We start from the raw sequence: 26,886 nt of genomic DNA, 5'->3' as shown, positions 1-26,886 counted from the left end.
GATTTGGGGAAAACAGTGTGGCATTACGGGGAGGGCTTGTCACAAGAGTATCATTTGCTATAGTTTTTTTTTTTTTTTTGGCTTTATCACATTTCTGGTTGTCTCTTCTTATGGCTGGAACATGTTAAGTCACTTTCACCAAGCAAAATAACTAACACAATACGAATCTTAAGACACTAAATTATAATAGTAAGCATGGACACTTCCTTCTCTCCTGCCCTCTGGGCCTCTCTCATGTAGCACAGCCATCTACATCTCTGTTACACACACAGAAAGCAAACAGCTGCCCTTCTTATTCCTCTTGTTCCAGCAATATGAATATTCTTTACAACCAGTTAAGCAGAAAGAGAAGGTCTGAAGCCTGCAGCTACCCTGTTGTTTGGTTAGAAACACCGTCTGCCTGGGAGCGGTGACTCACGCTTGTAATCCCAGCACTTTAGGAGGCTGAGGCGGGCGGATCACTTGAGGTCAGGAGTTTGAAACCAGCCTGGCCAACACGGTGAAATCTCGTTTCTACTAAAAATACAAGCATGAGCTGGGCATGGTAGTGGGTGCCTGTAGTCCCAGCTACTCAGAGGCTGAGGCGGGAGAATTGCTTAAACCCAGGAGGCGGAGGTTGCAGTGAGCCAGGATCGTGACACTGCACTCTACCCTGGACAACAGAGTGAGACTCCATCAAAAAGAAAGAAAAAAGAAAAATAAGAAAGAAAGAGAGAGAGAGGAAAGAAAGAAAGATGAAAGAAAGAAAAAAAAGAAAGAAAGAAGAAAGAAAAGAAAAGAAAGAAACAAGAAAGAGAAAGAATAAAGAAAAGAAAAGAAAGAAAGGGTGAGAGAAAGAAAGACCATCCACAGTCTTAGCAACTTACTTTCCACCTCTTTATCCATCCACCAGCCACTGAGGGCTGTAGGGAGTTTCCTCAGGGTTTTCCTTCAGAGACAAAAGTCGATCAGATGGCCCCGCCTCAATCACTGATGCCAGGCACCGTCAATGCAAAGGTCTCCGTCAAGACTCTCCCAAGAGCAGCTGCCTTCAGTTGAGCACCATTCCCCTCCCCAACTTTTGGGGCAAGTTTTGCTGGCATGTCATCTGTTCAGTGTGTGTCTCCACTCAACTTGAGTCTCTAGGATAATGATAACATTTCCCCATTCAGTTAGCCAGTTACCTCCAGAAATGGAAGTAACCGAAACTGGAACTGCAACTCCAGTGACGTTATTTTAAAGAAAATCCTGGGCCGGGCGTGGTGGTTCACGTCTGTCATCTCAGCACTTTGGGAGGCCGAGGTGGGTGGATAACAAGGTCAGGAGATCAAGACCATCCTGGCTAACAGGATGAAACCTCGCCTCTACTAAAAATACAAAAAAATTTCCTGGGCGCGGTGGTGTGCTCCTGTAGTCCGGTTACTCAGGAGGCTGAGGCAGGGGAATCGCTTGAACCTGGGAGTCAGAGGTTGCAGTGAGCCAAGATAGTGCCACTGCACTCCAGCCTGGGCAAGAGAGCAAGACTCCATCTTAAAAAAAAAAAAAAAGAAAGAAAGAAAGAAAGAAAAAAGAAAAGAAAATCCTAAAGAGGAAGCAGAATCAATCATGAGCCTACTCCCATCCACCCACCTCTTCAGCCTGTGAGTATCTCTATCTCCAAAGCCTAGCACAGGCTCTGATTCATGGCAAATGAATGAATGAATGAATGCTCTAAGCTGTACAGAGCTGGAAAGTAAGGCAATATTTTCAAATTAGATGCTGAAAAAATAATTGGCATAGCTCCTTTTCTTCCACATATTTTTAGTTTTTGGCCTAGGTTATAATTAAGTTAAAGATTTCTTCCTGGGGTGACTTCTCAAGTACAATAAAATAGGCAGACTTTGTCTACAGTGTCCCGTCCTTGCATTCAGCAGCTCCATGCTTGTCCTTACAGGACTGGGAGATGCTATTTTCTACCTAAAAGATTGGGATGGGAAAGGCCACGTTATGAATGGACGTCTCTCCACAGTGAGAACTCCTGCAGGCTCCTGTGCTCAGTAACTGTGCTGACTGCTTTGGAGGCTGCTTCTGCTAGTGGCTCAGTATGAGAGGCCTGGTTCTAATGGCAATGTGCAAGGTTAGGTTGTTGAGTCCATCAGTTAATAGCTGTGTGCCCTATGGAAGCTGCACCCTCAGCATGTCCATCCTGCTGCTGTTTGAAATCCAATATGCCAAAGCAAGGGCAGTGTCCATCTTGTTTCCAAGATCATTATTCCTGAAAGATGCAGGATAATTGCCCAGTCTACCAAGCAATGATTTCAGATGATTGCAATCAAAATCTCTGCCAGAACCTTCAAACATCCTGCAATAATAATTACATGTCAACTCTGGGGTTACTCTCTAAAGATTCTCCTTTTGTAGTGTGAATATCTCTTTATTATGGGCTGGAACCCATAATAAATTCATCATATGGAGCTAGGTCACAACTAAGTAAGAGCAATTTAGAACTGAAGAGTCCACTCGGCTCATTGCCTTCCCCTGTGCCGTTGACTGCTGGTTTAATAAATCCAACTCATCAAGTAGGACTTATTTCTGAGAAAAGACTGAGACCACCTCCCACTGGACGAGGGCACCTCTTTATGCCCCCTATTCACTGGAGCACTCTTACTCTACTGAGTATACAAACTCCTCAGAATCATTTCCTATGATTGATTGAGAAGATAAAATCAAAAGTTATTGAGACTTTAAAAGGAAAAAAGAAACCTCAGGTTAGAAAAATGGAAAACTTATTTTGCTCACATTCTATAAAATTACTTATATTCTCGCAGGACTCAGCAGAGGATTTTGCCTGATACCTGCCTGGAGTCACATGGGATTCACTTTCCCGATTGTTCACAAGGAGGTGATTAATGATGAGCCAGAAACTCACCACTCAGGAAGGCTGTTCTTTATGACTTTGGCCTACTTTTCTAAAAATGGACTCAGAGGAGTGAGTCTCATTTAAATGCCTGGAAGAGAAAGTAACCTACCTGATTATTGCAACCCAAAGGACTCGGGAGAGGGAGACTTCATGAGCAGAGGCTGAAGTAGAAGTCTGGATTAAAACCAAAGAAAAAGTAGTCAAGCAATGGAACATAAAACTAAAAACACAAAACAAATCCAACAAGCATTTGTAGGAGAACCAGTTAGCAATACACTCTGATGGTGGATTGGTAATGATGTAAATACAAGCGGAATAACCTCCTCACTAGGCATCTGTGAGACACAATTAGGAGAGAGGCTCACAATTGAGTAAGGGAAAGAGCTATAGCAACTTGTAATTAAGCAAAAACAAGCTGCTCAGAAGGCATCACTAAGCTACGGTTTGTTGTTCTAACACTCACCACCACATAGCATATGCTTTTCTATTTTGCAGAATGCCATTCCATTGACAAGATGTATATAGTTTGTTTTCGAAGAGGTCTGTGCTTGCCCTTTCCATGGAAGCAATACTTCTATGATTACTTAGCCACTTGGGACATGTGCAAATGTAAACAAAACTACCACAACACTTCCAAAGTCGTGGCTCACTCACTGGGCAGCCTACTTGTTGCAGGACGTTCCCTGCGCCACCCTTCCCTTGTGGATGGCTCCCCTGATGAACTCCTGCCCCCTCCTTCCCACTACTTCATGCCATGGGGTGGGTGTAATTAACTACAAAATATGCCTATGCAGACCCCACGTTCTTTAGTCCAACTTGGGCTCCATGTGAGGAAGGGCAGATATGGTAGCCCTTACCCTCCTGCAGCACAAGGACAGCTGGGGAGACAGAGGGAATCTACATTGGACCTCCTAAATTTGCACAGAGCATAATGAAATCCCAAGCGTCACAGCCAGAAGGAGCTGTAACAATTCAGAGGAAGAGGAAGTCGGTAAGAATGAAAACGACCAAGAAATGCTTTGTGGAATAAATGCAGGCAGCATGGCATAGCGAGTACGTGTGTGGCTTTCAGAGTCAGCCAGATGACACTCAATGAGTTAATCAGTGTCTCTAAGCTTTGATGCTCTTACCCATTTTTTTTTTTTCAAATAGAAAATATAATACCCACCCTACCACTCATAAGTATGAAAGGAAATAACTTATGTAATGCACTCAGCAGTGTTAAGCACATTGTAATTACTCAACAAATGGAACGATTACTCTTACAGAATTTTGGCTGGACCTAGAAATCTAAGATTAAGAGAGGGTAAAGAGGGTCATATTCCAAGCTGGAAATGAAAGCATAATACACAGTTTTTGCACATACATGTGTTCATTCTTACACGTGTGTACACTCAAGAAACACCTTTCTAATGACCAATGATTGGAGGCAGCAAGAAGAAGACCATGAGCCTGTGATGCTGAAGGGATCCTTGAGTAAACTTTTGACAAGGACTCATGAGTAAGGTCAAGGGTAGGAGGTGCTGGGGAAAAGAAAGTTAATAATAAAACCCATTCACTATGTTACTCTACTCCATGCACACCTTAAATCACCAGAGTAACCTATGAAATTGACATTAAAGGGTGAAAACTCAGGTTGTTTTCCCAATCCCTGGAACCCCAGAGATAATTGGCCTCTTTGATTTTATTATCTGAAGTATCCAATGTGACAAAATCAGGAAAAATCATACATACATTGTATTTTATTTCTGGGGGAAAAAAAATCTTAAGGTTTATTGAGAAAGCTAACTGGTCTTGTTAAGTCATTTCTTTATTCATTCTTTTAATAAGTACTTTATTGATTATCTGCTATATAACAAACATGTGCCAGAAATTGAATAGTGAGAAGGAAACTCTGGTCTCTTCCCTTGTGTATTTTAGAGCCTAATTGGCTGCAGAAGTCAATTAAATGATAATGTAAATATAAATTTATGAATTGTGAAAAGGGCCATGATGGACACATTACATAGAGAGCTAAGAATATGCATGGGATCTGATCTGGTCCAGGAAGTGAGGATGGATATCTATAAGGAAGAGAGTTGCGGGCAGAGATCTGAACAATTCAGGGAATTAAACGGGGGATGGGGAATAAGTGGTTTAGACTGAGGGAAACATGAGTGACCTGAGACAGAAGGGAGCAAGTGTGGTCTGAGAAACCAAAAGATGGCTATGGCTAAGGTGTTATTAGGTTGACGCAAAAGCAATTGTGGTTTTTGTCATTACTTTCAAGGCAAAAGCTGCAATTGCTTTTGCACCAACTTAATGGAAGCCCAGTGAACAGGGGCAGAAAGAAGCTGAACGTATGTGCAAGGACCTGGGCCATAAGGCTATGTTAGAAATTTGGGACTTTTTAAAGAGCAATAGGAAGCCATTGAAGTATTTTAAGGTCTCCCAGACTTGCTGGGGAGAATAAATGGAAGAGGAACAAGACTGAAAATATGAAGACCAAAATGTCAAGAGTCGTGGGGAGTGATGATGGTGGCTACAAAGAGGGTGATGGTGCTGAACATAATCAGAACTGAATAGACTTGAGAGATAGTTAGGATTTGAAGTCAGAGAGACATGGGGACAGATTGGTTATTTGGAGGTGCACAAGAAGGTGTCAAGATAGAAAAATAGGACAGGCAAGATCAGTGACCTGAGAGGCTGGTCAGGGGAAATCTTGAGGAAACAGGGGACCCAAGATGCTTCCTTGGGTCAGCAGAGATAAGCAAGGGGTGGGGGGCTTTCCCTTGCAAGGTTAGGCTGTTGTGCAAGGTTAGGCTGTTGATTCCATCAGTTAACAGCTACGTGCCCTGTAGAAGCTGGACCATCAGCATGTCCATCCTGCTGCTATTTACAATCCCATATGCCAAGCAGTGTCCCTCTCATTTCCAATATCATTAGTCCTAAAAGATGCAGGACAATTGCCCAGTCTACCAAGCAATGATTCCAGATGATTACAAGTCAAAATCTCTGCCAGAGCTTTCAAAGATCTTGTGGTAATAATTACATGTCTGGGGTTACCCTCTAAAGATTCTCCTTTTGTAGTATGAATATCTCTTTCTCATGGGCTCCAGATCTAAAGGGAATGTATTGGCTTCTTCTGCCAAGAGGTGGGTGCTGAGGAAGTGCTACCTGGGAGCCCAAAAAAGAGCCTAGCAGTGAGAATATCTGGGCATGTTCCCCAGTAGGAGCAACGAGAGCTATTTGGAAGTTCTGAGGAGTGGTGTGGCACCCAGCAGAGCAGCTCCTGGGCATCTGAGAGTTGTCCACTGGAAACACTCAGTGAAGACAGCACAAGGCAGAGGAAGGTCCCAGGATGGTATGTGGCTCTCAGAACAGAAAAGTTCCTTTTCTACCCAGGGTCTGTACCTTACCTGGCCTTCTTTTCATCAGCTTTGGTTCTTCAAGAGGAGAGGAGTCACTGAATGCTCCTTGATACCTACTAGCAATGATAATTTAAATATATACGTGTGTGTGTGTATATATACATATATATACACACATACTTAATATATAGTTGTATTTGCAAGTTTTCTAAAGCACTGAGTTGGAAAAACTCGCAAGTGGCTGAGGGTTTCCCCAGGTCACTAAGAGCATCTACAGGACAAGAGCGTATTTTCTATACCATTGTATTCAGAGTGTTGAGCATGACTGAATGAATAAATGAAGTCCTGGTTCCAGGTTAGAGTAACAAGTGCATTTCAGAAGACCTCAGGCAAGGGATCAGTCAATAGATGAGCTTGGCAAAAGTGAAAATATCTTTCATTACTGTTTGTGTGTGGGTGTGTGGGGGTGACACTCTAGAAGTCTTATAAAATAGAATCTGGAAGGCTAATTTTAGCCCTGTTTCTACATCTTGCTTCGTTATTTTCCTCTGATGTGGAATAAAGCCGTGAAGAAGTGCCAAGGACTAACACTCAGGGTTTTTATGCTCCTTCATTGGCAGAGGTTGTTTTGCCCTTCGTTGTTGTCAGCTGCCAGAGGAATTGCATCATCAAGCTGATGGCAGTCTTGCCCTGCTGCTCTATTCCTTCCATGACGGTGAGAGTGGGGGGCAGAGCACCTCAGACACAGGGGCTGTTGGAACTGATTCCCCACCACATAGGGAGCGGGGCCAGGCTTGAAAGTGTTCAGAGGCGTGTGGCCAACCATCCTGTGAAAAAGAGGCTCATTTCCCTTGTCTGTCCTCCAACTTAAACTTCCTTTCCAAGCTTTGAATCTTGGCTGCTTCAAATTCCCAGACAACCCAATATACAATGCTGCCTATAATTTTGAGTTCAGATCTCTAGAGGGACAGTTTATATGCTTATAAAGTGTCGTTCTTCCAAGCCCTGTCTCCCCCATCAGCTGCGTATTTTATAACTCTGCCATCCTTCATTCTGGGTACCTTTGTTCGCTTATCAGTCTCCTCTTTCCACGGTCAGCAGGACCATGTGACTCACATAAGTAAACATTTATTAAAAATCGCATGATCAGAAATGCAAATTAAAATGATGCTGTATCTTTTTTGCCCATCAAGTTGGCAAATTTTTTTAAATGATAATACTCAATGTTGTCAAGTTGCCGAGAAAATGGGTACTGTCTTACACTGCTGTCAAGGATATAAATAGCTCAACCCTTCTGGAAGGTAATAGAGCAATTTTATCCTGTCTCCAAAATAGTACATATCCTTTGACCCAGCATTTACACACATTGATGGTCTATGCTAAGTCTCTCAATTTAACTCTCGGAATAATTTCATGAGGTAGTCACTATTATTATTGGTACTCACTTACTAATGAAAACACCGAAACTCAGAAAGGGTAATTTATTCCAGGTTACACAGTAAATATATGGCCAGAACGGGACCCAAATACAGATCTCAAATGTGATACTAAAATCTCAAATGATGCCAATGTCTGTGTCCACTGGAAACACTCAGTGAAGACAGCACAAGGCAGAGGAAGGTAATTCTTACTTACTATAAGAGTTATCAAGGATTTACTTATCTAATAGGGAATAATTGAAAACAACCTGAATATCCAATAATAGTGAGTTGATTTTTTAAATTACAGTGTAACTATACAGATATGTATATACAAAAAAGACCATATATTTATTTTTAAATGATATTATAGAAGAATATTTAACGATGTAGATATATGTTCATAATAGATAAGTAAAAAGACAAGGTCATACAACAGAGTGTACAATATAATCTCAACTTTATAAAAATATTGGTGTACATATGCACAGGAAAAAGACCAAAAGAATAGGCATCAAAATGTTAATAGTGTTAATCTCTTACTCCTGGAGTTATGAGACTCTCTATTGTCTTCATCCTTATCTGCATTTTCTGCATTTTATATAATGTATGCATTTTTTTGTAAGGAAAGTAAATTATTAAACATGATTTAGGGCCAGACCCAGTGGCTCATGCCTATAATACCAGAACTTTAGGAGGCCAAGGTTGGAGGATCACGTTAGCCCAGAAGTTCAAGGCTGCTGTGAGCTATGATTGCACCACTGCACTCCAGCCTGGGTGACAGGATGAAACCCTGTCTCTAAAATATAAAAATTTTTAAAAAGATTTAAAAGTCTTAAAAATCCATGTCTACTCCTCCACCCACATTCCCACCCTTTAGCCTGGTCGGACTCCAGACCCCTAAGAGTAGCCTCCATTTACTACACATCTGCTACCTGCCTGGCCAGTAAGCTTTCAGGAGACAATTTGTGTACTTCTCACTATCAACTATTTTTGGCCCATGTCACAAGTAAGAAAGCTGAGGGCTCCATCACATTACACAACTTGTCAAAGGTGACACGGTTCGTAAGTGGCAGAGCTGGGACTGCAGCCCTGTCGTCCGATTCCAGAGCCTATAGAGCAGTGGTTGAGAGAAAGGGCCCTGGAGCAAGTGGGCTTGGGCTCAGACTCTGACTGAGTCACTTGCTAGCTCTGAGGAGTTCTTTCCTCTTGGTACTTCAATTGCCTCTTATGTAAATTTGGAAAATCATGGTATTTCTCATGTAATGATGAGAATTAAATTAGTTAATTACGTAAGGTGCTTCAGGTACTATGCATGGTACGTAGTACCTGAAGGGCTATGATCAGTAAAAGGGCCCTACTAGTCGATGCTGGGAGGCAGCATAAAGTGACTGAGGGAACATGGAGCCAAGTACATCTACAACTGCAATCAGTGTTGGCCACTTAACTGGGTGACCTTCAGCAAGTTACCCGATTTCTCTGTGCCTCTATTTCATTATCTTTTGTGTCAAATGCCTGGTTCCTGGTAATTGCTGCTGATGACTATTGTCCTAATCATTCTACCTATCTTTTTTTTTTTTTTTTTTTTCCCCTGCACAGTGTGATGCAGTTGCAGGTTAGGAAGCCACCCCTTTGCTCAGGCTGAGCTCTACCCCTGGACCACACTGAAGAGCTACTGCTGAGATCCATATGGGGAAGCCTAAGTACAATGATAGATGTACTGTGCTGTTGATCTTTTTCAGGAGAGGGATATGCTCTGATTCTGAAGCAGGAAAAGAAGTTCGCCAATTTAACACCTTTCTCCTTTACTTATTTGACGACAACAATAACAAAATCTTCAGCTCTGCCAGAAACAAGAAGCCCCAAAATGTTTTGCTTCTTTTAATAGCACACACACACACAAATCCATCTGCTTGCCATTTACCTCCAGAGCCTGGAAACATAACAATTCTCAGAGCAGTGGCAGAGATAGCAGTTTAATGGCTTTAAGGGTATTTTTGACTGTATACAGCATGGGAAAATAAACACCAGCCACCATTAAGGTGTCTGTATGTTCCCCTGGGAAGAGAAGGGAAGAGGGAGAAATGATGTCAGCATCTCAGAGAGTGGCAGGATTCATGTTGTTTTCTTCTTTTAAAATTATAAGACTAATGCTTGCTGCATTCCCGCCCACCACTCCCTGTGCAATCTCTCCCAACTGTGCCAAGACCCATAATCCTTGTTCCCTTGGACCACCCACAAGGTCTGATTTGGAATGACACTAAACAAATGACACCTCATCCAGACTCCAGGGAGCACCAATCCTGGGAGAATGACTCCAGATGGCAGTTGCTGTGGGGATGTAATCTAGTCCAATATCATCCCTCCCTGGGATGACTCTGGAGGGGCCACCTCAACTCCACACTTTTGGTTTATTTGGGGTCAGCACCAGAAGTCTGGCTCAGCATGGACTACACTACTGGTCTTGGGAGTAGAATAGCTGGAATCTGCTCCCATCAAGGTTGATCTGAGCCATAGTCAGTTCTCCTGCTGGGGAAGGTAGACCCTGGCTGAAGGGACACATACAGGCCTCCCTAGGTGAGATCCAATATCCCAGCTGAGCCATTTCCTCAAGATAAAGCTTTAAGGAAAACCAATGGCCTGGAGAGTATAGATCATGTGGGGGCCTCAGAAAGAAAAGGCCTTTGAATTAAAGATGGATTCTTCAGCAAAATGTGTCCTCAGTAAGAGCAAACCAGAGATGTTCTAGGGCAGGGGTCTGCAAACTGAGGCCTGTGGTTCACACCCAACCCACTGCCTGCTTTTATGCAGCTGGTGAGCTAAGATTAGTTCTCACATTTTTTAATGGTTGGGGGGAAAAAAGCAAAAGAATAACAATATTTTGTAACACATGAAAATTATATGAAATTCAAATATTAATGCTCATAAGTAACGTTTTTGTTAGAATACAGCTGTCTGTGGCTGTTCCTCATACAATAGAGTTGAAGAGTTGCAACAGAGGCCTTGTTGCTCACACAACCTAAAATAGTTACAATGTGGCCCTCTAAAGAAAGGGTTTGCTGACCCCTGTTCTAGGGCAGTGGTGTTCAAACTTCAGTGTGCATCTGCAATCCCCTGCAGGGCTTGTTAAACCAGATTGCAAGCCCCATTCTGAGTTTCTGCTTCAGTAGGTCTGAAGTAGAGTCCGAAATTTGCATTACTAAAAAATTCCCAGGTGATGTGGATGCTGCTGGGACAGTGGCCACACTTTGAGAACCAGTGTTCAAGAGAACCAGGAGCTGTGATGACTCACTGGATAAGGAGAGGAAAAGGAAAATGAGAGGAGACGGTGAAGGGAAGGGATTTCTGAGGAATAGGAAATACGGAAAGGTAGATAAAGAAATGCTCAAGGGAATAAACATGTGTTTGAGTGTACTCAGCAAACATGCACATGGAAACAGCAGAGAGAGAGGAAAATGAAAGATTTGGAGCTTTAATGGGAAGGAGACACTTCTTTGATTAAAACATGTGGGCTGAAAAAAACAAATTCCATTTAAGTTCACTACTCAAGGTCACTCGGCTTTTAACTATCTCACTCCCTCTAAGTGGGACTTGAAAGAGTAGCTTATCAAAGTACTAGGTTGAAAATGAAGAAGTTAGTTCTTAACCCTTTGGAGTAAGGGTGTTTTAATTCAAACTTTATTACTTCTCTCCCTTTAGGCAAAGGAGTCAGTTATTTGTTTGGTTTATCTCTTGCTACATAGCAAACCATTCCAAACTTTGTGACTTAAGATACAATAACTGTTTTTTGTTGTTATTGTTGCTGTTGTTCAGGATTCTGTAGCTGGACTGGGTTCACCTGGGTAGCAGCCCTGCTGGTCTTGTCAGAGGCCACTACATTTAGCCACTGGGTTAGGAGGGATGCTGGTATATCCAGGATCTCAGGGCCTCCCCCTTGTTATGGGGCCTCTCCACGTGTCTTTCCAACAGGACAGCCGGACTTTTTACATAATGGTTTAGGGCTCCCAGATGCACAAAAGCAGAAGCTGACAGGCCTTTTTAGGGTTTAGGGACAGAACTGGCACAGTAACACTTCCGGGGCTTAAAGTGGTTGGCCAATCCAGATTCCAGGGGACACGACCACACAGGTATAAACACTGAGAGGCAAGACCCCAGTGTAACAGACTAGAGAGGGTTTGTCTGGGAAGGATTTCCAGGAAACAAAAGGAAGACATAGAAAGAAGAGAGCGCCCCCAGGGAATAAATAGATGGCTTCACAGGGACAAAACTAAGATGGATGGTAATTTTTTGAGTGGCACTGTAGGACTGAAAACACTGGAAGCTTTTCAAGAACATTAATGATTTTTCTTTTTTCTTTTTTAATTGTGCCTACACAAGTTCTAGAATAGCAAATACTTCCTAATTTGGCTAAACTCACCTAGTTACTGGCAATTACCTTAATTGTACATTCATGAAAAACTCACCAGAGGTGAAATAAGATTACCTTTAAGGGATGTAATTGGTGGGTTTTGTATGTTTTTTTTGCTGTTGTTTTCTTTTTCTTTTAACACAAGCACACCGGTAGGTCCCCTTTTGAATGTTCTACAGGTATCTGCACATTACAGCTTGCATTTGGGGAGAAAAAATGGAATAACCACTTTCCTCCTAAGTCCAGTTCCTTCATTCTTTTTTCCATATTTATCCACTTATTTGTTTGTTTTCAATTATACATGGAGTTTGTTCAATACACATTTTAATGTACCTCACATTTTCATTTAACACTCTGACCATATGAGCATATACAACTCTATATTATTCTTTTTGATAGTTCCATAGTGTTTTATTACATTGTTTAGCTAATCTCTAATTGTAAGAGAATTAAAAACATATGTTCACACAAAAACTCGTATATGAATATTCATGACAGCATTATTCATAACAGCCAAACAGCAGAAACAACACTAATAACCATCAACTGATGAATGGATAAACAAAATGTGGTATGTCCATATGATGCAGTATTGTTTGCCAATAAAAAGAAAAGAAGTACAAACAGTCCCTGACTCACGATGATTGACTTAAGACTTTTTGACTCTATGGAGGTGCAAAAATGATATGCATTCAGTGGGAACCATACTTCAAGCACCCATACAACCACTCTGCTTTTCACTCTCAGTACAGTGCTCAATGGCTTGACTTACATGAGATATTCCACACTTTATTATAAAATAGGCTTTGTGTTAGATGGTTTTGCCCAACTGTAGACCAATGTAAGTGTTCTGAGCACACTGAAGGCAGGCTAGGCTAAGCTATGATGTTCAGTAGGCTAGGTGTTTTAAAGCATTTTTGACTCAATAATATTTTCCATTTATGATGGTTTCCTTGGGACATAACCCAGTCATAAATCAAGGATTATCTGCACTGATACAGACCACAACATGAATGAACCTATGCTAAGCAAAAGAAGCCAGACACAAAAGGCCACATATTTTATGATCCATTTATATGAAATGCAAATCCATAGAGACACAAAGTGCATTTGCATTTCTTCATTCTTGACACGCTCTCTGTATTAGTCCATTTTCACACTACTATGAAGAACTACGTGAGACTGGGTAATTTATGAAGAAAGAGGTTTAATTGACTCACAGTTCCGCATGGCTAAAAACTACCTTTATAACAACATCTGGACTAGTGTTTGACCAAACAACTGGGCATCCTAGTCTAGCCAAGTTGACACATGAAATCAACCATCATACTGCCCATAAGGCACAGGTGCACAAAGTTGGGGAGGAAAAGTTTCAGAAGCTGTGAATAAAAATGTTATCTCCAACTGAGGAAAAATGGTGTTAACTTAGAGGCTATTTTGTATGCACTGTCTAAATTTACTAAGAATGTGCTTAAATATGCCTTTTTTATTTTGTCTTCTAATTTGCAAATAATCCATACCACCTCCTTCCATTGTGCCCAGATACTCCCTTCTCTGAACAAATGATTGCATCTGCCATTTCACCTTCTGGAATGCCCCTCCCCTTCCTCATGAAAGGCATTAATCAAGACACTTGTCCTCCACTACATTTTCCATGATGCCTCTCATCTAGCTGCGGGCTTCCTAGATGCTCCACAACTCATAGAGCTATAGAACTTTAGAACGTGAAGGGAGGATACTTAGTAGCCAATATAGTCAAATTTCCTCTTTTTACCTCTAAGGAAACTGGGTGCAATGACTCTCCTGAATTTGAGGTGAAAGCAGGCCTAGAATTTGGGTCTATTCTCTGCTAGCCTCAGGTTTTTATAGATGGGATAGGCAGGAGAGGACCACTGCCTACTGGAAATAAAACTAGCATGATGGAATAGATGAGATTCTGCCCTGGATATAACTAGTAGACCTTGACCAAGATTTTTAATCTCCTGGAATGTCAGTTTCCTGATTTGTTAAAAGGCTTAAATCAGTGCTTCTCAAACATTGATAGGCATATGGATCGCCTGGAATCTTGTCAAAACAGACTCTTTTTCAACAGGTATGGGTTGGGGCCTGAGGTTCTGCATTTCCCTTTTTTTTTTTTTATTTTTATTTTTCGAGATGGAGTTTCACTCTTGCTGCCCAGGCTGGAGTCCAATGGTGCAATCTTGGCTCACCACAGCCTCTGCCTCCTAGATTTAAGCAATTATCATGCCTCAGCCTCCTGAGTAGCTGGGATTACAGGCATGCGCCACCACATCTGGCTAATTTTTGTATTATTAGTAGAGACAGGGTTTCTCCATGTTGGTCAGGCTGGTCTTCAACTCCTGACCTTAGGTGATCTGCCTGCCTCGGCCTTCCAAAGTGCTGGGATTGCAGGCGTAAGCCACTGCACCCAGTTGAGGTTCTGTATTTCTAACCAGCTTCCAGTTGCTTGCCTATACTACTGAGTGCCTGGATTTTCTTTTGAGTAGATGGGCATAGATAATGTCTAAGCCCACTTTGAGCTTTATGACTCTGTGATGCGGTGATTCTGTGATTGGAGATGGCAGTGTCAAAGGTGTATAAAATGGGCTGTAGGAAAAAAAACACTAAATTTTACCTGTACTTCTCTGTATACTTTTGCCTGTAGTATTTTCCTCTACATAGGATCACCATGTATTCTCATTTGCCTAAGAAAGTCTTGGCTTATGCCTATTTCCCATTCTGATTAATCGTAGAGACGCTTTCACATCAAAAAATGATATGGTCACTTATCTTCTAAGTTACTTTTTCTCCTTATCTGTGTCCACAGAATACAGAGTGCATTAGGTTTCCACCATTTGCCTATTTCAAGCCAAGGAAAAAAGTGTGTTCCAGATAGTTTTTTTACACAGTATGTTAGAACCCCATGATTTGCGAATTGCTGTTTTGTTTCCCTACTAACAGCATAGCCCGTTCAGGAATTTTTGGCAAGGGCCTTTCGCGTTTAGCCCGCCCAAGATGTGGGACCCTGGGAAAAACTGCTTGCTGTTTGTTTTGTGGTGACTGACAGCAGAGCTCGCTGGAAAAATTAAAAGCTACACGGAAAATACTTCATGGGTGATTTTCCCATTCCCTATTCTCACAGAATCCTTGTCTGAGTGTACAGTTCCCAAGTTCAGGGGCAGCTTCAGGGGGTGAACTTCAATGCCCACCTATCTCAAGGTGTTCCTCAAAGCACTGCATGGAGGGTGGGGTTCAGCCCCAAACCATAAACCCCTCACCCACTGTCTTTGTCTACTTTCTGTCTTGCATTGTATTCCTTCAAAGAATCCCAATCAAGGGATTATGTTCCCAGAAGCTTTAATATCAATTATTATTTATATTTTATTATTAGCTAGTGAGAGTCAATAATAGCTAGTGGCCTTTGTTCATTTTTCTATTCATTTAATAACTATTTGCTAAATGCATACAGTGTGCTAAGAGAAGATTATTTGACAGCTGAAATTAAGAACTGGACACAGGTTTAGTCTGTGGATCTTAGTCCCTAACCGAAAGACGATGGGAGAGAGAGAGGGTTGTTAGTGGAAAATTGAAGGGGTAATAAATGTGACAGCCTCTTGTTTTCTACAATTGATTCAGAACATAAGTGCCTATGCATAAAAAGGAGAAAGAGACATGTAATTAGTATCGGTCACGAAGGAATCGCCCACTGCTCACCTCCTTCAAGTCTCCTCATTCACTGAGGATGCTGGGCCACCCAGGAGACCCTGACCACCTGTTTAAACCTGCAACTCACCCCCAACTCGAAACTCCAAATCTCTGTGCTCCTGTATTTTTTCCACTATGCTTGCCTTATAATATACAATATAACTCACCTTTTTATCGTGTTTATTGTCTACCTTCCTCCATTAGAATGTGTGCTCCATAAACTGGTTGAGTAAGTAGCTCAGACCTGTAAAATGTCAGATATGCAAAATTCCAGAATGAGCTGAAACTTGAAAACAATGTCAGAACAGAAGAGGATTTTTTTTTTTTAACTGTGGAAAGTAAGAAGAAACAGATAAACACACAGAGGGTTGAGGAATGTTGAATACACTTTAACAAATGACAGACAGCAGAATCACTCAACTCTTATTTTGCTTCTGTCTTCTCCAAGAAGAAAAACAAAATGGGAACTTGAAAGCACCAGGCACAGTAAATAATATAAAGAAGGAATTGCAATTCAGACCATACACTTCGCATGTATTCACATCTCCAGACCAGCTGAATGGCATCTCAGGTAGTAAGGGTGCTTTTGATCAACATCAAAAGCACTGTAGGCACTCTTGAACAAAAGCAAGTGTGCGAGAGATTTTTAAAGTATCCCAATTTTCTAGCGGGAGTAAGATTATACTATTATATATTATTCATGCATAGTACACTGCAATTTTTTTATGCAAAAGTTGTACAAGACAAGGTCCAGTGCTGAACTGCTGTATGTTCCTATACAGACATCATCTAGTTTGATCTGAAGTCATTGATCAGTATTTTTTTAGTAGAGATGTTGAATAAGCTTTCTCCTAGCACGCACCATCTTCAAGATTATAGTTCACATTCTTATTTCCAACAAGATAATCAGAGATTTTGTTAAGTACAATTATGCGTAGCATTCCTATAACTGAATAATGACCCTACTGAAAAGGAAATGAGGGAAGCATGACATAACTTGGTCTTGGTGAGCTCATGCTGACTCTAAGTGATGACTGTCTTTCAAGAGATAACTGTTTGCCATGAAAGTGGATTTTTTCTAAAAATCAACATAGCACATGTAAGATTTTCAGATCATGCAGAACATTTGGAAGTAGCTAATATAAAAGATAACATAATCCACAATCAAAATTATTAGGGTTGTTGCAAAAGTAATTGCGATTTTTGCCATTAAAAATAATGGCAAAACCCGCAAGTGGCAAAAACTGCAATTACTTTTGAACCAACCAAATACTTTGACAGTGTTGGATGCAAGTGTAAAATCAATAAGATAAAATTTAGTAAGGCTAAAAGTAACAAAATATCTATTTTACTATTACAGGATGAGATGATCATCCCTGGAAGATTTTCTTGTGATGCTTTAGTTGATCATAAATTTAATATAATTTAACTTGGCTTATCCAGATATGGCTTCTAAGAGAGCCAACATGGTCAAAGACAGTATAAAAAGGAGTACAATAGGCTGGGCACAGTGGCTCACGCCTGTAATCCCAACACTTTGGGAGGCCGAGGTGGGTGGATCAGCTGAGGTCAGGAGTTCAAGACCAGCCTGGCCAACATGGCGAAATCCCATCTCTACTAAAAAGACAAAAATTAGCCAGGCGTGGTGATGTGTGCCTGTAATTCTAGCTACTCAGGAGGCTGTCGCAGGAGAATCGCTTGAACATGGGAGGCAGAGCTTGCAGTGAACTGAGATCCCACCACTGTACTCCAGCCTGGTTGACAGAGCAAGACTCTGTCTCAAAAAAAAAAAAAAAAAAAAAGAAAAGAAAAGAAAAGAAAAGTACAATATCCAAGTCATAGGAAGTGACTGGGTTCATAAGCGTCTAATCTGGTCACTCGTGGTGTGTAGCTGTGGGAGACATGTTTTGAAAGGCTGCTGACAATCTAAGGCAGTCTCTAAGAGCACAGTGAGATTTAGGAGTTTAGAAAACACATGGAGACTGGCTCTAATTGCCTCAAGCAAGAAACTTGTTGTCAGTTTATGCCTTGTCGGGTGCTAAAGCTAGATTAGAGGCATGGAGTGGCATAGGAAGTTTCTAGCGAGGTGGGAATAAGGAGGAGAGCTGGGCTTGAGTGACAAGACAGAGAGAAGAGGCTATAAATTTACCTCCTGCACAGGAAAGGTGAAAGGGGAGCATAAGTCAGTGGTAAAAGAAAGGAGGAAGAATGACCTCATGCAGAAAAGGAAGCTTCAATCTTTTTTCATTTTTCCCTTTACCGAGATCATGTAGGGAGGGACAATAACGTCAATGGTAAGAACTACCAATATAGAGGCAGCCTAGTGTGGCGGTCAGCAGGGCATACTCTCGAACCAGCCTTCCTGGGCTTAAACCCTGGGATTACCACTTAGCTCTACGACTTTGAGTATGTCATTAAACCCAATTGTGCTGCAGATTTTTCATCTATCAAATAGGATTAACAGTACTTAGCTCATGGGGTTGATGTGAGGCTTAAACATGATATATGTAAAGTTATTAGACTCATGCTTGACACATAAGCACTGTGCAAGTTTACCACGGATTGAGCACTTGCTCTATCCTTACATTATCACAGTTAATGCTCAGAACAAGCCTGATATATATGGGAATTGTTGAAATAATCTTCTTACAGATGAGGAAGCTAAAACCATTTGAGAGGTTAAGAAATCTGCCAAAAGGTATTCAGATAAAATAATATGGACTTGGATTTTTCTGATTCAAACATCTGAGATCTTAATCTCTGGGCTTTACTGTCTCTAACTTGATGTCAGCATAACTAGGGAGCCAAGCTTGCAACTGTGGACAAACTGCCAAACTAGAGATAGTATAACTACCTATAGGTTTTGGAAGGGCTGAAGATGATGTCCATAAGGGCTAATCTCCAACATTAGATGGAGCAGAAGGCTGGAGTTTTGACACTTGTGCCATTAGTTAAGGAGCAGAGCTCTAAAATATTTTCAGGTCAGCTTCACCAAGGTGAGCTATTTGCAACTGGAGCACTAGAACCAAATGCAGTAAAATGCGAAGGATATGCCAGGATGAAAAGCCATTTCTCATTATCTGCAAGGAAAATAAAGCTGTGTTTCATTAGGCTACTGTTCTCTGGGTTTCATGTTGTATACTGAATAACCAATAAATGGTTTAAAAAACAAAACAAAGGATACAAAAGCAGAAGATCCAGCAAAACTGGAAAAAAAAAAAAAAAAAAGAGGAAAATAAGCAACAAGCCTGATGGGGAATTCAACCACAGAAGATTTCAATCTACTACATTTGCAATTTGGGCTGCCAGGGACTTTCCTTAGATCATTAATGGCAATTCCAGGAAGCATATTTTAGTGGAAGTTCTCCGAATCAGTATTTTTGGTGTGAAAACTCCTGATTAGTTAATGGTGGTCCCAGTTATTTTGTGTACTTACCAAGGTGGGTGAGCTCCCAAACCTGTTTATGTTATTGCACTTGTTATTGTAAATACATACTTTAATTAAATACTATATAAACACTTTAAATACTATAAAAGCTACTGATTACAAAAGTAGTTTCTACAAAAACTAAGTTAAAAGACTTGGAAGAATTAATAAATGAGTCACGAAAAAAGTGCTTCCCAGTAAGATGTGGATAAGATACTTGCAAAAGAAGGAAAAAGTAATTAAAAGCTAGGAGGATCCTGTATCCCATTTGTTTCACAAATGTCTTACAATATCTCCTTCCATTTTAAGGAAACAAAACTGGAAATCATAGATGATGCATTAAGAGTGTGCAATAATATGTTTTATGTTAGTTAATGTGAAATCCCATTAGCCAAACAATCCAAGGCTTCTCAATGAGAGCCCTATTGACATTGTGGATAAGTTGGTTCATTTAGCAGTACTGTTCAAAATTGAGACATTTAGCCTCTGGTCTATACCCACTAAACACTATAGTAGTGTAGCCTCCAGCCATTGGGACAATCAAAGATCCATCTTGGCACAGTTCCAAATGCTCCTTGTAATTAACACAGTAGTTTTAGTGCATCCTGCCAAACACTGAGTGCTGCTTGTGCTCAAATAAAAGGCCCTGGCCCTAACTCGAAGATTACAAAATGAAAGTATTAATATGTGTTTTAAATTAAAATGATATGTTTAAAACATATAAGCATTATTAACATTATTGTTATTACTATTGTTTTTAACAACAGAATCTCCCTCTGTCTGGAATGCAGTGGTGCCATCATAGCTCACTTCGGTCTTAATGTCCTAGGCTCAAGTGATCCTTCTGCTTCAGCCCCCCTAGTTGCTGGGACTACAAGCACGCAGCATTGCACCCAACTAATTTTTTATTTCTGTTTTTTATAGAGACATTGTTGTCCGGGCTGTTCTCAAACTCCTGGTCTCAAGCAATCCTACTCCCTGGGCCTCCCAAAGTGCTGGGATCACAGGCTTGCACCAACATAGCCAGCCACTATTTTTAAAATAATTCCTGCTTCAATTGCCTTCCAGTGGTTACCAAGCCAGCTACTAGTCTTGATTGTTTTGGTTAAGGGATCTTCTTCTACATCTGACTACACAGAGACTTTCTAAAAAATGTCAATATCACGGAAGTTACACACATGATACAAGGGATTGTTGAAGGAACTATTTTTCACCTTCAGAGGCAATAACTTAGAGAAAATTACTCATTTCACGCAGAGAAGGAACTATCCTCTGTGAGGGGAATTAAGTTTATTCTATGAGACTCTACATAGAATGTTCTAGAAATAACGATTAAATTGAATAAAGACAACATGGTATAATAGAAAGAATAAAAGTCTTAGTGCCAACAAACCTGGGATAAATCCTGGCTCTATTTTGTATGATATGTATACATTGTCAAGTTACTTCTCAAAGTCTCCATTATTTTTCCTCCATAAAAACTATAAAAATAATATTTATCTCAAAGGGTTATGAAGAATAAATAAAATAGCCTATCTTAAGTTCCTAGCACAGTTTCTGGCATATACTAGGCACATAATAAATGGTAGTTCTCTTCCTCATCTTCTTCCCTAGTACAAAGCAGAAAAAGAAAATTATTTGCTTAAACACACTGCATGTTAGTGTTTTTGTATTTTAAAATGTGGATAAAACTATAAAAATTCCTTCTTGATCACAACCCCATTGTTCTTTGCCTGTCTAAAAGCCATTTACCTCATTCTTCCTTGTTAGCAGCTGTGTTAGTCCATTTTGCATTGTTATAAAGAAATACCCCAAGACTGGGTAACTTATAAAGAAAACAGGTTTAGTTTGGCTCATGGTTCTGTGGACCGCACAAAAAGCACAGTGCTGGCATCTGCTTCTGGTGAAGCCTCAGGAAGCTTACAATCACCATGGAAGGCGAAGCAGGGGCAGGTATGTCACATGACAAGAAAGAGAGCAAGAGAGATGCCAGGCTCTTTTAAATAATCAGCTCTCATGTGAATTAAGAGTGAGAACTCACTCATTACTGTGGGGAGGGCACCAAGCCATTGACAAGGGATCCATCCCAATGACCCAAACACCTCCCACCAGGCTCCACCTCCAACACTGGGGATCACAGTTCAACATGAGATTTGGAGGGGACAAATATCCAAACTATATCAGTAGTTTTGGATAAATGTTTTGTGTGTTTTGGATAAATGTCCTTTAGCTTCTGGGATGGTCAAGGTCACCTCCGGCCTAGGAATCGGCCTGAATCCAGTCCTTTTGTGGCAGAATAGATTATCCTTCAGCAAATATTTACCCCCTTCCCGTGACCTCCATGAGAAGAGCATACTTTCCTGCAACAGTGATTTTGACCTTGGAATATGGGCAGCAGGATGAGTGTGTCAATTCCAAGCCTAGGCTTGCCCTTCAGGGAGCTTGACTTTTACCATGAGAATGCATGCCCTGGGTAGCTCATGTCACACAAGAATAAGAGACACATGGAGTAGAGCAGCTTCCCTGGCTGATCTGCCAAAACTTGCAGCCTAAAGTAGAGAAATCCCAGCCGACCTGCAGAAATATGAGAAAGAAATAAACATGTATTGTTGCATGTCCCTGAGATAATTTTGTGGTTGTTTGTTCAGCTGACTGATACACCTGCCTGTGAGATATTAGGTAAAATTGCCTGAGAAGCTTCTGGGAGATAGTTTTACTCTCTGGTAGGAGAAAGGTACATGAAGATAAACTCCCTGCTCAGTGCCACATCCTGATATTGAATGAAGTAGCCAGCTTTTCATGATGAGAAGAAGGCCAAGGGAATCACAGACACCAGCCCCCAAATCAATGAACCAATACCACCAACCATTTTCCTTCATTTCTTATAAAGTGACAAGAATACGTTTTTATTTGTTTAAGCTGCAATTTGTTAGGCACCAGCAGTTGAATGCATTCTCATTAATACATGTCAATATAGAAACCTAGAACTAATTAAGTCTAAGAATTTTCTGTTTTTATGACGTAAGCTAACATATTTGACAATTCCCAGAATTATTTCTGGTTTGTAAGCAGATGTTGTGTATTATATTTTTATTTATGACATCATTGGTTTATTCAGTCAGCATTGCCTGCTAATTCAGCAGATACCCAAGTGTTTAGGATGTCCCTCCACAAAACCATGTTCCCCATAGCTTCATTTGCTTCAAAGAATCTTCCTTTACTTTCAGGTGTGCCATCTCCCCATATCACAATATTCCATGTGTAATGGAGGTTTCATCTTGAATCTTTTTAGTCCGAACATCTTCCATGGACTTTCATGGTCCTCTCTGTCTCCTTAATACATCTGGGCCCAAAAAAATAAAAAATAAAAAAAGTAAGATTCCTACACAAATGGTAAGAAGAGCTGAAACAAGCACCTTTCCATTGACTCCTCATTTTAGAGCTAAACTCATGCCACAAACAAAGGGCACAGATGCTGCAGCATGGAGCAAGATTGCCCAAGTATAGGTCCCAAATCTCCTCCTTCCCAACTGCATGGATATGTGCTGCACCTTAGCTGGGGCTGCTGGAAAAAAATGCCACAGACTGAGTGGCTTAAGAGACATTTATTTTCCACCATTATGAAGGTTGGGAAGTTGAAGACCAAAATGCCAGCAGATTCAGTTCCTGGTGAGGGCTCTCTTCTTGGCTTGCAGATGGCTGCCTCTTCACTGTGTCCTCACATGGTAGAGAGAGAAACAGCCTGGTCTCTCTCCGTCTTCTTGTATGGACACTAATCCTATCACGGGAACTCCACACACATAAGCTCATCTAAACCTAATCACCTCCCAAAGACCCACAACTGAATACCATCATGTAGGGCGCTAGGGCTTCAACCTACACATTTGGGGCACACAAACATTCAGTCCATAACAGATGGGTTATTTAACCTTCATTTACCTCCATTTGCTCGTAGGAAAGAATGACAATATTAACAGTATATACCTCATAGTATTGTTGAGAGGCTTAAATGAGTGTATAGCCTAGAACAGTTATGTAAGAATTGACCAATTTTCTTATTTTTATCAACTTAGAATGCTGAAACTTATGGATAGAAGGATGGGTAATATCCAGAAGGGGCAAGATGGCATGGTGGGGGTGCTCGTGAGATGGATGAGTGAGTAATATATGGCTTTAAGAATAACAGGATTATAGAGTTGGTGACCCAGTGTAATGCTTAAATACCCGGTACAGTGTCCTCGTCAAGTGAGCCTATTTTTCTTAAGACTTCTGGCAATATGAAGTTCATTCCTTCCTATGTTTGTCCATTCCATTAGAAATTTGTATCCCTATAGCTTCTACTTATTGATCCTAAGTTTTATTTTTTTAGGAATATACAGAGTAAATCTCTTCTCTCTTAGATGTGCAAGTCCTTTGGATATTTTTTGTGACATTATGGTCCATCTCTAGCCCCTTCTGCCGTAGGTCTTTTCCAGGGTTGGTAGGTCTAACACATATGCCAGCACATCCTATAGCATGGCACCTTTATTTTATCTACACATCCCAGTTTCCCTATGTCCCTTGTGTGGACACAGTACTGCAGCACAAGGCACGTCGGGGCCATCCCAGCCTCTTCCTTGTTTTAGAAACTATATTTCTGTTGATGAAGCCTGTGAATCCCTCTAGCAGCCACATTAACTCATCTTGCATTCACTTCCCTTGTGCCTGAACAGCCCCTAAACCTCATTCCCTTTCTGTATTCATCCAACTAGCAATGAAACTCTGATGCAGATTCTTGTTTTTATTGTTATTATATTTCATCCTGTTAGATGCAGCCCATCACTTTAACTTGTCAAGGTCTTTCTGTATCCCGATTCTGTAACCTACTGCGTTTTCCATCCCATTTAGATCTCTGTCATCTGAAAATCTGATAGGCTTGACTACTGTGTTTTCATTAAAGTCCTTGAAAAAATGATGGAATAGATCAGGGCATGCCACCAAAAACCTGTCCAAATTGTCATTGATCCATTAGCCAACATCCCTTTGTATAAAATTTTAACAAGTTTCAAATTGCACTTATCTGTACATGAGGATTTCACAAGGCACTTTGTCAAATGCTGAAACACCAGATCTGTATCTAAAAGTCCCAGAACCCTATCCTTATTAATGACAACAATAACAACAAAAGGAAATGACACTGTGTGAAAACATAGTTTTTAGTATTCATCTTTATTTTTATTATTATAATTATACTTTAAGTTCTGGGATATATGTGCAGAATGTGCAGATTTGTTACATAGGTATACATGTGCCATGGTGGTTTGCTGCACCTATCAACCCATCATCTGCGTTAAGTATTTCTCCTAATGCAATCCCTCCCCTTGCCCCCTACCCCGTGAAAGGCCCCAGTGTGTGATGTTCCCCTCCCTGTGCCCATATGTTCTCATTGTTCAACTCCCATTTATGAGTGAGAACATGTGGTGTTTGGTTTTCTGTTCTTGTGTTAGTTTGCTGAGAATGATGGTTTCCAGCTTCATCCATGTCCCTGCAAAAGACATAAACTCATTCTTTTTTATGGCTGCATAGTATTCCATGGTGTATATGTGCCACATTTTCTTTATCCAGTTGATCACTAATGGGCATTAGGGTCGGTTCCAAGATTTTGCCACTGTGAATAGTGCTGCAATAAACATACGTGTGCATGTTTCTTTATAGTAGAATGATTTGTAATCCTTGGGTATGTAACCAGTAATGGGATTGCTGGGTCAAATGGTATTTCTAGTTTTAGATCCTTGAGGAATTGCCACACTGTCTTCCATAATAGTTGAACTAATTTACACTCCCACCAACAGTGTAAAAGCATTCCTATTTCTCCACATCGTCTCCAGCATCTGTTGTTTCCTGACTTTTTAATGATAGCCATTCTAACTGGTGTGAGATGGTATCTCATTGTGGTTTTGATTTGCATTTCTCTAGTGACCAGTGATGATGAACTTCTTTTCACATGTGTGTTGGCCACATACATGTCTTCTTTTGAGAAGTGTCTGTTCATATACTTTGCTCACTTTTTGATGGGGTTGTTTATTTCTCATAAATTTGTTTAAGTTCCTTGTAGATTCTGGATATTAGCCCTTTGTCAGATGGATAGATTGCAAAAATTTTCTCCCATTCTCTAGGGTGACCGTTCACTCTGATGATAGTTTCTTTTTGCTTTTCAAAAAACCACCTGCTGGATTCACTGATGTTTTGAAGGGTTTTTCATGTCTCTCTCTCCTTCAGTTCTGCTCTGATCTTAGTTATTTTTAGTCTTCTACTAGCTTTTGAATTTGTTTGCTCTTGCTTCTCTAGTTCTTTTAATTGTGATGTTAGGGTGTCAATTTTAGATCTTTCCCACTTTCTTCTGTGGGCATTTAATGCTTTAAGTGTCCCTCTAAACCCTGTTTTAGCTGTGTCCCAGAGATTCTGGTACATTGTGTCTTTGTTCTCATTGGTTTCAAATGACTTATTTATTTCTGCCTTAACCCAGTAGTCATTCAGGAGCAGGTTGTTCAGTTTCCATGTAGTTGTGTGGTTTTCAGTGAGTTTCTTAATCCTGAGTTCTAATTTGTTTGCACTGTGGTCTGAGGGACAGTTTCTTATTATTTCCATTCTTTTGCATTTGCTGAGGAGTGTTTTACTTCCAGTTATATGGTTGATTTTAGAATAAGTAAAATGTGGTGCTGAGAAGAATGTAGATTCTGTTGATTTGGGATGAAGAGTTCTGTAGATGTCCATTAGGTCCACTTGGTGCAGAGCTGAGTTCAAGTCCTGAATATCCTTGTTAATTTTCTCTCTTGTTGATCTGTCTAATATTGACAGTGGGATGTTAAAGTCTCCCACTATTATTGCGTGGGAGTGTAAGTCTCTTTGTAGGTCTCTAAGAACTTGCTTTATGAATCTGGGTGCTCTTGTATTGGGTGCACATATATTTAGGATAGTTAGCTCTTCTTGTTCCATTAATCCCTTTACCATTATGTAATGCCCTTCTTTGTCTTTTTTGATCTTTGTTGGTTTAAAGTCTGTTTTACCAGAGACTAGGATTGCAACCCCTGCCTTTTTTTGCTTTCAATTTGCTTGGTAAATCTTCCTCCATCCCTTTATTTTGAGCCAGTAAGTGTCTTTGCATGTGACATGGGTCTCCTGAAAACAGTACACTGATGGGTCTTGACTCTTTATCCAATTTGTCAGTCTGTGCCTTTTAATTGGGTCACTTAACCCATTTACATTTAAGGTTAATATTGTTATGTATGAATTTTTTTTTTTTTTTTTTTTTGAGACGGAGTCTTGCTCTGTCACCCAGGCTGGAGTGCAGGTTATGTATGAATTTGATCCTGTCATTATGATGCTAGATAGTTATTTTTCCCATTAGTTGATGCAGTTTCTTCATAGTGTCAATGACCTTTACATTTTGATTTGTTTTTGCAGTGACTGGTACTGGTTTTTCCTTTCCATATTGAGTGCTTTCTTCAGGAGCACTTGTAAGGCAGGCCTGGTGATGACAAAAATCCCTCAGCATTTGCTTGTCTGTAAAGTATTTTATTTCTACTTCACTTATGAAGCTTAGTTTGGCTGGATATGAAATTCTGGGTTGAACATTCTTTTCTTTAAGAATGTTGAATATTGGCCACCACTCTCTTCTGGTTTGTAGGGTTTCTGCAGAGAGATCCACTGTTAGTCTGATG

The 26,886-nt window shown here is 40.6% G+C and overlaps 1 protein-coding gene across 32 annotated transcripts in view; it reads right to left on the bottom strand.

The window, feature by feature from the left end:
* The window catches only part of LOC105491720 (epithelial stromal interaction 1), a 307,766-nt gene that overhangs the window by 64,426 nt on the left and 216,454 nt on the right, over positions 1-26,886 (bottom strand). For 17 of the 32 annotated variants that reach the window (XM_011758358.3, XM_071081430.1, XM_071081431.1 and 14 more), the window contains 2 exons: positions 2,988-21,760; positions 867-1,121 (listed from right to left, as the gene is read on the bottom strand). In XM_011758358.3, coding sequence (XP_011756660.1) covers positions 21,636-21,760 — 125 coding nt within the window. In that variant the 3' untranslated portion in view covers positions 867-1,121; positions 2,988-21,635. Of the gene's footprint in view, positions 1-866; positions 1,122-2,987; positions 22,530-26,886 lie in introns of all 32 variants that reach the window. The other 15 variants (XM_071081429.1, XM_011758361.3, XM_071081413.1 and 12 more) reach the window with 14 other exon arrangements.

This window comes from Macaca nemestrina, chromosome 16 (genome assembly GCF_043159975.1).
Source record: "Macaca nemestrina isolate mMacNem1 chromosome 16, mMacNem.hap1, whole genome shotgun sequence".
Lineage (NCBI taxonomy): Eukaryota > Metazoa > Chordata > Mammalia > Primates > Cercopithecidae > Macaca > Macaca nemestrina.
This window is presented reverse-complemented; position numbering and strand designations above follow the sequence as displayed.